The sequence below is a fragment of the Oncorhynchus gorbuscha genome, linkage group LG16, assembly GCF_021184085.1.
Source record: "Oncorhynchus gorbuscha isolate QuinsamMale2020 ecotype Even-year linkage group LG16, OgorEven_v1.0, whole genome shotgun sequence".
Taxonomy (NCBI): domain Eukaryota; kingdom Metazoa; phylum Chordata; class Actinopteri; order Salmoniformes; family Salmonidae; genus Oncorhynchus; species Oncorhynchus gorbuscha.
In genome coordinates this window covers 10,619,353-10,631,895 of record NC_060188.1, presented here as the reverse complement: position 1 = coordinate 10,631,895, position 12,543 = coordinate 10,619,353, and the positions used below count along the sequence as shown (strand labels likewise).

General features: G+C 46.9%; 1 protein-coding gene and 1 pseudogene across 1 annotated transcript in view; one reads left to right on the top strand and one right to left on the bottom strand.

Moving 5' to 3' along the window:
• LOC123998976 overlaps nucleotides 1-12,543 on the top strand; it is an 899,899-nt pseudogene that overhangs the window by 149,407 nt on the left and 737,949 nt on the right.
• The window catches only part of LOC123998935 (potassium channel subfamily T member 2-like), a 108,043-nt gene that overhangs the window by 77,033 nt on the left and 18,467 nt on the right, over nucleotides 1-12,543 (bottom strand). The window contains exons 2-3 of the mRNA XM_046304190.1: nucleotides 3,040-3,119; nucleotides 2,457-2,559 (exon numbers count right to left, since the gene is read on the bottom strand). Coding sequence (XP_046160146.1) covers nucleotides 2,457-2,559; nucleotides 3,040-3,119 — 183 coding nt within the window. The remainder of the gene's footprint in view (nucleotides 1-2,456; nucleotides 2,560-3,039; nucleotides 3,120-12,543) is intronic.

Here is a 12,543-nt window from a genome sequence, read left to right as displayed (position 1 = left end):
GAGGACTGAAACGTGTCATGGTTGGAACAGTCCAGACTACAGGGGAAACATGCATAACAAGAGGACTGAAACGTGTCATGTTTGGAACAGTCCAGACTACAGGGGAAACATGCATAACAAGAGGACTGAAACGTGTCATGTTTGGAACAGTCCAGACTACAGGGGAAACATGCATAACAAGAGGACTGAAACGTGTCATGTTTGGAACAGTCCAGACTACAGGGGAAACATGCATAACAAGAGGACTGAAACGTGTCATGTTTGGAACAGTCCAGACTACAGGGGAAACATGCATAACAAGAGGACTAACAAAACGTGTCATGTTTGGAACAGTCCAGACTACAGGGGGAAACATGCATAACAAGAGGACTGAAACGTGTCATGTTTGGAACAGTCCAGACTGAAACATGTTTGGGGGAAACATGCATAACAAGAGGACTGAAACGTGTCATGTTTGGAACAGTCCAGACTACAGGGGGAAACATGCATAACAAGAGGACTGAAACGTGTCATGTTTGGAACAGTCCAGACTACAGGGGGAAACATGCATAACAAGAGGACTGAAACGTGTCATGGTTGGAACAGTCCAGACTACAGGGGAAACATGCATAACAAGAGGACTGAAACGTGTCATGTTTGGAACAGTCCAGACTACAGGGGAAACATGCATAACAAGAGGACTGAAACGTGTCATGTTTGGAACAGTCCAGACTACAGGGGGAAACATGCATAACAAGAGGACTGAAACGTGTCATGTTTGGAACAGTCCAGACTACAGGGGAAACATGCATAACATAATAACTCTCTGTTTCCTCCAGAATTGTAATGCCGGTGCTCTCAACATTACCCATTTCGAAACTACCTTAAACCTAACCTTACTACATCTCGTCTTTACCTATCCCTCTTGCTCCATAGTAAGTACTGACTGACCACTCTCTACCAATACTCCTCACGTCCTCTCCACTGATACTCCTCACTCCCTCTCCACCAATACTCCTCACTCCCTCTCCACTAATACTCCTCACTACCTCTCCACTGGTACTCCTCACTCCCTCTCCACTGATACTCCTAACTCCCTCTCCACTGATACTCCTAACTCCCTCTCCACTGGTAATCCTCACTACCTCTCCACTGATACTCCTCACTACCTCTCCACTGATACTCCTCACTACCTCTCCACTGATACTCCTCACTACCTCTCCACTGATACTCCTAACTCCCTCTCCACTGGTACTCCTCACTACCTCTCCACTGGTACTCCTCACTACCTCTCCACTGGTACTCCTCACTCCCTCTCCACCAATACTCCTAACTCCCTCTCCACCAATAGTCATAACTCCCTCTCCACTGATACCCCTCACTACCTCTACACTGGTACTCTCCACTGATACTCCTCACTCCCGCTCCACCAATACTCCTAACTCCCTCTCCACCAATACTCCTCACCCCCTCTCCACTGATACTCCTCACTCCCTCTCCACTGATACTCCTCACTCCCTCTCCACTGGTACTCCTAACTCCCTCTCCACCGATACTCCTAACTCCCTCTCCACTGGTACTCCTCACTACCTCTCCACTGATACTCCTAACTCCCTCTCCACTGGTACTCCTCACTACCTCTCCACTGATACTCCTAACTCCCTCTCCACTGGTACTCCTCACTACCTCTCCACTGATACTCCTCACTACCTCTCCACTGATACTCCTAACTCCCTCTCCACTGATACTCCTCACTACCTCTCCACTGATACTCCTAACTCCCTCTCCACTGGTACTCCTCACTACCTCTCCACTGATACTCCTCACTCCCTCTCCACTGATACTCCTCACTCCCTCTCCACCAATACTCCTAACTACCTCTCCACTGATACTCCTCACTCCCTCTCCACTGATACTCCTAACTCCCTCTCCACCAATACTCCTAACTCCCTCTCCACTGATACTCCTCACTACCTCTCCACTGATACTCCTAACTCCCTCTCCACTGGTACTCCTCACTACCTCTCCACTGATACTCCTCACTCCCTCTCCACTGATACTCCTCACTCCCTCTCCACCAATACTCCTAACTACCTCTCCACTGATACTCTTCACTCCCTCTCCACTGATACTCCTAACTCCCTCTCCACCAATACTCCTAACTCCCTCTCCACTGATACTCCTAACTCCCTCTCCACCGATACTCCTAACTCCCTCTCCACTGATACTCCTCACTACCTCTCCACTGGTACTCCTAACTCCCTCTCCACTGGTACTCCTCACTACCTCTCCACTGGTACTCCTAACTCCCTCTCCACTGATACTCCTAACTCCCTCTCCACTGGTACTCCTAACTCCCTCTCCACTGATACTCCTCACTACCTCTCCACCAATACTCCCTACTCCCTCTCCACCAATACTCCCTACTCCCTCTCCAATACTAAAGACACTCTTATTTACCTCCCCCCCTTCCTCACCAGTCCTGCCTCTCCTCCTGTGGGTCGTCCAGTAGGACTCTGACCATGTAGAGGAGACAGCTCAATACTTTCAGAGAGAAGTTGAACAGCCTCACCCTCAGACCTGCAGCACATAAACCAACCACAGCAAGTCAACGACTTAATCAATAAAGTCAATGAATTAATCAATTAAACATAATACATTATCATCAATCAATGGCTGTGTTTACACAGGCAGCCCAATTCTGATCTTTTGCCACTAATTGGTCTTTTGAACAATCCGATCAGATCTTTTGTCAATAATTGGGTAAAAGATCAGAATTGGGCTGCCAGTGTAAACACAGCCATTTGGATATTGAGAACATTAATGGGACACAGAGGACATTGATAGGACATACAGAACATATAGACATACAGGAATATACCTAGAGCAAAAGGACAACACGTCACACACAGTCAAAACCACTCAGGGAAGACCACCGACAGAGCACTTAACGAAGCAACCAATCATGTGAAGGAACACCCAAACAGAAAGGATTATGTAATGACAGCCAGTCTATAGGACAATAAGTAGGAACTCCCTGTCTGAACATTGACAACTCACTGGATCTTTGGTTTTTGATGAAGAACAGCTTGAGGCGCTCCTTGAAAGTGTTTTCATTCACATAGAATTCTACCTGCACCCTGAGAGAGGGAGGGATGGAGAGAGGGAGGGATGGATGGAGAATGACCAGTGAAGAGGAAGATGGGTAACAGGTGAATACCAAAGTTAAGGGAGGGGGGTTAGTGGAGATTGAGGGAGAGGTAGATAGAGATGGGAAAATAAAAGGAAAGAAATGAGACAACAGAGAGCGAGAATGAAAAGAGGAGAGTGGAGTGAGAGAATAGAGTTAGAGAGAGAGAGACATAGAGAGAGGTGATAATGGTTATAGGAACAGCAGCAATAAGTTGGGAAATAAATAACAGTGTGGTTAGGTGATATTAAAGACGGGAGGAAATGATGTCGCTGTGTCTTCCCCAGTCAGTCAGCCTGCCATGGCAGCTACAGTCAGCCTCGTTATCTCTGCTGATTAAATATAGAGCAACAAATGACTTCCCTCTGGTCTGCTGAATATGAAGAGTCCATAATTACTGCTCTCTCCTCCCTCACCCCCCTCAGTCCCTACTACCAGACAGACCACATAGTACACACACAGCCAACGCCTGAAATACACACCTCCCTATGTCATTAAGATCCTATATCGGTATATGGACACATACAGGAAGGAACTCAGCCACATGGGATAACATGCAAAACAAAGACAGGAGTAGTGAGTCCACTCCATGGATACATACATATGAACACACACACACAAATATGCACACACACGCAGTCCAGCATGCACTCACACATACACACTGTCATCAAGAAATCTAATTTCCTGGTAGAGCCCCTCATGAGAGATTGGCCACTTCTTCTGTTCTTTCATCCTACAGAAAGTGGCGTAGAGGAAGGCAGCGCTGGATGACCCAGACACGGGATGAAAACAGAGGCCCAGCACACACAGGTGCTCTGCCTCATGTACACAGATGAAACTGAAAGGTCACAATCTAATCTCCTTACTGGTGGGGGTCTTCACAGGGTTTTAATACTGTAGATGAAAACCAGGACCCCACATAGTGGTCCCTCAGTCAGTCAGTCACACACACACACACACACACACACACACACACACACACACACACACACACACACACACACACACACACACACACACACACACACACACACACACACACACACACACACACACACACACACACACACACACACACACACACACCGTTAGCAACCATACACTCTTAGCACATAGGAAACGTTGCTCTTTGTTGCTATGGTGATGCAGCATGTTTGCACACACACACTGCAGATCTGTCAGCCAACTCTTTGTATACATGAACATGCTGGATAAAATGCTAAAAAAACACCAAGGAGAGTAAAATGCACCAGTGGGTAAGAAACAAATTTGCAACCGAATGCAGTGAGAAAACTTTACACAATGCACTTGCCATTAAAGTGGCAGTAGGGAGGCTAAAGAGATGGATTACTCCTATCTGCAGACAACCATTACCATTAAACACACATGTCCCATAACGTATTTACTGTAGGCTCTACCCTTCATTAACATCTGGCCTTAAAGTACACATTGCCTGCTATACCACAATATATGTAAATAGGTAACAGAGTCATAACAGTTCAAAAATACGGCTGATCTGGGAACAGTGTGTGTCGCACTTTAAATGATTGAATTACCCTCATTATCACTAGATACAGAGCTAAAGCCATGGTACATTAGGCAGGCTGGGGTTTAGATGGTATGGTATTGTGGCAGTGGATTTGAAATGGGTCAGTACAATTCCTACATTAGCACTGATAAGATCAAAGCATTAGCTCTAGAAAATGTTCCACTTTGTAATGGAACAGTCCTCTAAACAGTCAGTACTATGAAGCACAATCTGGAACTTTCTGTACAGCAATAGCCTCTAAATTAAATTTAGATAAACAAAGTAAAAATGGTGAGTGCTCTGCTTTCTGGCACCTGTCCCTGTTTTCCACACATGAATCTGTTTTACTTACAACTAAACCCCATCAGGCTCTTCCTCCTACCTTTCCCTCTCCAATCCCCTCCTCCTCCTACCTTCCCTCTCCCATCCCCCTCCTCCTCCTACCTTCCCTCTCCCATCCCCCTCCTCCTCCTACCTTCCCTCTCCCATCCTCCTCCTCCTCCCATCTTCCTTCTCCCATCCTCCTCCTCCTCCTACCTTCCCTCTCCCATCCCCCTCCTCCTACCTTCCCTCTCCCATCCCCCTCCTCCAACCTTCCCTCTCCCATCCCCCTACTCCTACCTTCCCTCTCCCATCACCCTCCTCCTACCTTCCCTCTCCCATCCTCCTCCTCCTACCTTCCCTCTCCCATTCCCCTCCTCCTCCAACCTTCCCTCTCCCTCTCCCATCCCCCTCCTCCTATCTTCCCTCTCCCATCCTCCTCCAACCGTCCCTCTCCCATCCCCTCCTCCTCTTCCTCCCTTCCCTCTCCATCCCCCTCCTCATATCTCCCTCTCCCATCCTCCTCGTATCTTCCCTCTTCCATCCCCCTCCTATCTTCCCTCTCCTACCCCCCTCCTATCTTCCCTCTCCCATCCCCCTCCTATCTTCCCTCTCCCACTCCCCCTCCTATCGTCCCTCTCCCACTCCCCCTCCTACCTTCCCTCTCCCATCACCCTCCTCCTACCTTCCCTCTCCCATCCTCCTCCTCCTACCTTCCCTCTCCCATCCTCCTCCTCCTACCTTCCCTCTCCCATTCCCCTCCTCCTCCAACCTTCCCTCTCCCTCTCCCATCCCCCCTCCTCCTATCTTCCCTCTCCCATCCTCCTCCAACCGTCCCTCTCCCATCCCCTCCTCCTCTTCCTCCCTTCCCTCTCCCATCCCCCTCCTCATATCTCCCTCTCCCATCCTCCTCGTATCTTCCCTCTTCCATCCCCCTCCTATCTTCCCTCTCCTACCCCCCCCTCCTATCTTCCCTCTCCCATCCCCCTCCTATCTTCCCTCTCCCACTCCCCCTCCTATCGTCCCTCTCCCACTCCCCCTCCTATCTTCCCTCTCCCATCCCCCTCCTATCTTCCCTCTCCCACTCCCCCCTCCTATCGTCCCTCTCCCACTCCCCCTCCTATCTTCCCTCTCCCATCCCCCTCCTATCTTCCCTCTCCCACTCCCCCTCCTATCGTCCCTCTCCCACTCCCCTCCTATCTTCCCTCTCCCATCCCCCTCCTATCTTCCCTCTCCCACTCCCCCTCCTATCTTCCCTCTCCCACTCCCCACTCCTATCTTCCCTCTCCCATCCCCCTCCTATCTTCCCTCTCCCATCACCCTCCTATCTTCCCTCTCCCATCTCCATCCTATCTTCCCTCTCCAATCCCCATCCTATCTTCCCTCTCCCATCCTCCTCATATCTTCCCTCTCCCATCCCCATCCTATCTTCCCTCTCCCATCCTCCTCCTATCTTCCCTCTCCCATCCTCTTCCTATCTTCCCTCTCCCATCCCCCTCATATCTTCCCTCTCCCATCCCCCTCATATCTTCCCTCTCCCATCCCCATCCTATCTTCCCTCTCCCAACCCCCTCCTATCTTCCCTCTCCCTCTCCCATCCCCATCCTATCTTCCCTCTCCCATCCCCATCCTATCTTCCCTCTCCCATCCCCCTCCTATCTTCCCTCTCCCTCTCCCATCCCCATCCTATCTTCCCTCTCCCATCCCCCTCCTATCCTCTCACTCCCAACCCCCTCCTATCTTCCCTCTCCCATCCCATCTCCCTCTCCCATCCCCCTCCTATCTTCCCTCTCCCATCCCCATCCTCCTCCTACCTTCAGTCTGCTGTTAATGACCCATCTCTTATTCATTCCATCACCCTGCCTCTTCCCACTAGTGTTATTTCCTTACTCTACACACTAAAGGTGATCACCCTTTCAGCTGTCCAACCATCCATATCTCTATTTATGAGTCTCTTTATAGTCCCTCCAACTCTGAAAGAAGCCATGGCAACTTTGCACAGCAACGAACAAATCATTTGAGAAGTCACTCTGCTCCCGATGTGCTTCTAAGAGGCAGCTTTGAGACTTGAGGGGGCCACAGAAGAGAAGAAGTAAAGTGGAAATATAGCCGTGGGATAGATTATAGTGTGATTGTTATCTAAAGGAGGGAAACAAGAAAAACACACTAAAAACTCACAAAGAACATTATTTCAAAGCCAAAGAAGAACAAACCACACAATAACACATCGCTCCTAGCAATAACCCGGCTACTTTTCCCAAAAGCTTTACTCATTATGATGTAAGACTAGATAATTGCTCAAAATAATTGCTTTGGTAGATTAAATATTTTAATTGTATTAGTGGAAAAAGGGCAAATATTGCTTCAAACAAAGAAACATGTCAGATAGAACCATAGGTTGATTAGTATCGATGATTGATTATTGTTCTTCTTTAAATACATCATCTATAAGATTTAATGTGGTTCAACGGTCATTAATTAAACAGATTTTTAAACAACAAAAATAATTGTTTACCGACTAAAATGACAAAAACCTACTGCAAAGAACTTAGAACAACTTGAAACAGCTGTTGAAACAACTGTTGATTTACAAATGGTTTCAGTGATAAAGTGTGATGATTGATAAACAATGGATGAAGTAATACAACCTTGCATTGTGGGTAAAACAGACACTTGTACTAAGACGGGGAATGTCATTTATAACAATCAATCAAATGATGACATTGATCTCATGAATCAAGTCGTTGCATCCATAGCTCTACGAATGTCAAAGCGTTTGCATTAACTGTGACCCATCCTTCAGCTTACCAAAGACAGTGGCCCAGGCTATTGAAATCACTGATTGTGCCTTTAATGTTTTTGAGCGCTGAGTGAAGTGAGGTGTGACAGTCACCAGGTGACAAGCGACAGACTAACCTTCCCTCGAGAAGACAACCGTTGGAAAACAGAGGAAACAGAACAAACCATTTCAAGCTTTTACTATCAGTTCAAGTGCAATTTATCAAACTAATTCTTCCTTTCTATAATAAAGGATCAATGGCGATTTAAACCACAGGTCTTCCCTGACGGTAATAAAAAGTAACAAACTACTAAAAAACCTTCCCTGCTAGATAAAAGACAACAGAGAGAAAAGGCCAGGGTTCATCTAATGGTGAGTCATGGAAAATTAGGCCTGAGGGAAGACATTTGCATTTCTGAAATTGCATTTATGAGAGCATAGGAGAAAGTGTGAGGGAGGTAGAGAAGAGAGAGAGAGACAGCACCAGAGAGACAACAGACCTCACACTGACCATCCCCATCACAGCACTGACCTGAGTGAGCACCAGAGAGACACCGACCATCCCCATCACAGCACTGACCTGAGTGAGCACCAGAGAGACACTGACCATCCCCATCACAGCACTGACCTGAGTGAGCACCAGAGAGACACTGACCATCCCCATCACAGCACTGACCTGAGTGAGCACCAGAGAGACACTGACCATCCCCATCACAGCACTGACCTGAGTGAGCACCAGAGAGACACTGACCATCCCCATCACAGCACTGACCTGAGTGAGCACCAGAGAGACACAGACCATCCCCATCACAGCACTGACCTGAGTGAGCACCAGAGAGACACCGACCATCCCCATCACAGCACTGACCTGAGTGAGCACCAGAGAGACACCGACCATCCCCATCACAGCACTGACCTGAGTGAGCACCAGAGAGACACTGACCATCCCCATCACAGCACTGACCTGAGTGAGCACCAGAGATACACTGACCATCCCCATCACAGCACCACTGACCCATCTCAACCTTTATACAGCAGTTAATACAATACAAATCAAATCAAACTCTATTAGTCACATGCGCCGAATACAACAAGTGTAGACCTTACAGTGAAATGCTTACTTACAAGCCTTTAACCAACAGTGCAATTCAATAAGAGTTAAGAAAATATTTACCAAATAAACTAAAGCAAAAAACTAAGGCAATGTAAATAGTCTGGTGGCCATTTGATTAATTGTTCAGCAGTCTTATGGCTTGGGGGTAGAAGCTGTTAAGGAGCCTTTTGGTCCTAGACTTGGGGCTCCGGTACCATTTGCCGTGCCATAGCAGAGAAAACAGTCTATGACCTGGGTGACTGGAGTCTCTGACAATTTTATGGGCTTTCCTCTGACACCGCCTATTATATATATACGGGGCCGTTCGCACTACCCACTGTAGCACCTTACGGTCAGATGCCGAGCAGTTGACATACCAGGCCGGGATGCAACCGGACAGGATGCTCTTGTTGGTACAGCTGTAGAACTTTTTGAGGATCTAGGGACCCATGCCTAATCTTTTCAGTCTCCTTAGGGGAAAAAGGTTTTGTCGTGCCCTCTTCCCGACTGTTTTGGTATGCTTGGACCATGTTAGTTTGTTGGTGATGTGGATGCCAAGGAACTTGAAACTCTCGACCCGCTCCACTACAGCCCCGTCGATGTGAATGGGGGCCTGTTTGGCCCACCTTTTCCTGTAGTCAACGATCAGCTCCTTTCTCTTGCTCACATTGAGGGAGAGGTTGTTGTCCTGGCACCACACTGCCAGTACTCTGACCTCCTCCCTATAGACTGTCTCATTGTTGTCGGTGATCACTGTTGTGTAGTCAGCAAACGTAATGATGGTGTTGGAGTCGTGTTTGGCCACGCAGTCGTGGGTGAACAGGGAGTACAGGAGGGGACTAAGTACACACCCCTGAGGGGCCCCAGTGTGGAGGATCAGCGTGGCAGACATGTTGTTGCCTACCCTTACCACCTGGGTGCAGCCTGTCAGGAAGTCCAGGATCCAGTTGCAGAGGGAGGTGTTAAGTCCCAGGGTCCTTAGCTTAGTGATGAGCTTCGTGGGCACTATGGTGTTGAACGCTGAGCTGTAGTCAATGAACAGCATTATCACATAGGTGTTTCTTTTGTCCAGGTTGGAAAGGGCAGTGTTGAGTGCGATTGAGATTGTGTCATCTGTGGATCTGTTGGGGCGGTATGCAAGTTGGAGTGGGTCTAGGGTATCCGGGAGGCTTTGTGAATGTTGACGTGTTTAAAGGTCTTGCTCACATCGGCTACCGAGCATAATCATACAGTCATCCAGAACAGCTGGTGCTCTCATGCATGCTTCAGTGTTGCTTGCCTTGAAGCGAGCATAAAAGGCTTTTAGCTCGTCTGGTAGGCTCGCGTCACTGGGCAGCTTGTGTCTCGGTTTCCCTTTGTAGTCCGTAATAGTTTTCAAGCCCTGCCACATCCGACGAGTGTCAGAGCCGGTGTAGTAGGATTCAATCTTAATCCTGTATTGACGCTTTGCTTGTTTGATGGTTCGTTTGAGGGCATAGCGGGATTTATTATAAGCATCCGGATTTCTGTCCCGCTCCTTGAAAGTGGCAGCTCTAGCCTTTAGCTCGATGCAGATGTTGCCTGTAATCCATGGCTTCTGGATGGGATATGTAGGTATGGTCACTGTGGGGATGACGTTGTCGATGAGCTTATTGACAATGCCGATGACTGAGGTGGTATACTCCTCAATGCCATTGCATGAATCCCGGGAACATATTCCAAAGAATGCTAGCAAAACAGTCCTGTAGCGTAGCATCCGTGTTATCTGACCACTTCCGTATTGAGCTAATCACTGGTACTTCCTGCTTTAGTCTTTGCTGGTAAGCAGGAATCCAGAGGATAGAATTATGGTCAGATTTGCCAAATGGCGGGCGGGGGAAAGCTGTATATGTGTCTCTGTGTGTGGAGTAAAGGTGGTCTAGAGTTTTTTCCCTCTGGTTGCACATTTAACATGCTGGTAGAAATTTGGTTAAACTGATTTAAGTTTGCCTGCATTAAAGTCCCCGGCCACTAGGAGCGCCGATTCTGGAGGAGCATTTGCTTGTTTGCTTATGGCCTTATAGAGTTGGTTGAGTGCGGTCTTAGTGCCAGCATCAGTCTTTGGTGGTAAATAGCCGGCTCCGAATAATATGGATGAGATAGTGTGGTATACAGCTTATCATAAGATACTCACAGGCGAGAAATACCTCAAGACTTCTTTAATATTATACATTGTGCACAATACAATGGTAAAAAGAGGTAAAAAGGTAGAAATACAAAAGGTAGAACAATTTAACATCCATTTGACTAACTTTGTGTCCTTCCTTGCTTTGCATAACTCCTTTTGAAATGGTCAAGGGCCTTCTTTTGATAGTAAGTATGCCGGTTCAAAAGTACATGGAAAAGAGAAAATGAAAAAAAGAGGACTCTCTCAAAAGATAAGGCCATTAAAAAGCTCTCACAAATCACACTGATAGTGTGCATTGACAATGACGTGCTTTTGAATTCTTTAATTGAGAGATTGAGAGATTTAATTTGTCACCTTACTCCCAATAAACATTCTGTGAGCGGAGATACGCCTAGTGTGTTCCAAGACCCACAATGCATTTATTTAGAAGAACAAAGGTGATAGATAAAGGATTAATGAGTGACTGTTTAAATCAGAGTGGGGAAGTTGAAGAGCAGTCAGAGATGACTTGGAGACACAGGAACAGGCAGACAAAGAGTGCGGCAACAACGCCAATCACACAGCCTACAAATAAGGAGAGAGGAATTCAATGGGGCGACAGGAGGCAGGGAAATTGCACACCACTATGGCAGCCTAGTCTCACAGTGTTAGGTGTGCTCCACTCTGCTTCCACCATTGAAGGAGAGCCAGGCAGGGGCAACGCGACCCTGACCCAGATACACACTGGGTATTGAAGGAGAGGAAAAGGAGGGTTTCTTTGCGAAAGGAAAATCCTGTTCCCCTTCCTCAACAGTCTATAAGTTGAGAACATGTTTTTTTTCTTTATACTATTTTTATACAGAACTGAGAATGTGTAGTATGTATTCACTGTGAAGAGACAGAACATAATTCATTGTTTTTATCAACACATTCACCAGCTGAACACAGACATGGTTATATCAACACACCACTGTAGACACAGATTCCTCACATCCCCATACTAAAGGCTTTATCAGAGTCTCAAGGCTCTGGCTATAACACCTCAAGATTCCCTCTCTTTTCTGCTCTCTCTCTCTCTCTCTCTCTCTCTCTCTCTCTCTCTCTCTCTCTCTCTCTCTCTCTCTCTCTCTCTCTCTCTCTCAATTCAATTTCAATTCAATTCAATTCAAGGGCTTTATTGGCATGGGAAACATGTGTTAACATTGCTAAAGCAAGTGAGGTAGACAACATACAAAGTGAATATATAAAGTGAAAAACAACCAAAATGAACAGTAAACATTACACATACAGAAGTTTAAAAACAGTAAAGACATTACAAATGTCATATTATATATACAATGTACAAATAGTTAAAGGACACAAGATAAAATTAATAAGCATAAATATGGGTTGTATTTACAATGGTGTTTGTTCTTCACTGGTTGCCCTTTTCTCGTGGCAACAGGTCACAAATCTTGCTGCTGTGATGGCACACTGTGGAATTTCACCCAAAAGATATGGGAGTTTTTCAAAATTGGATTTGTTT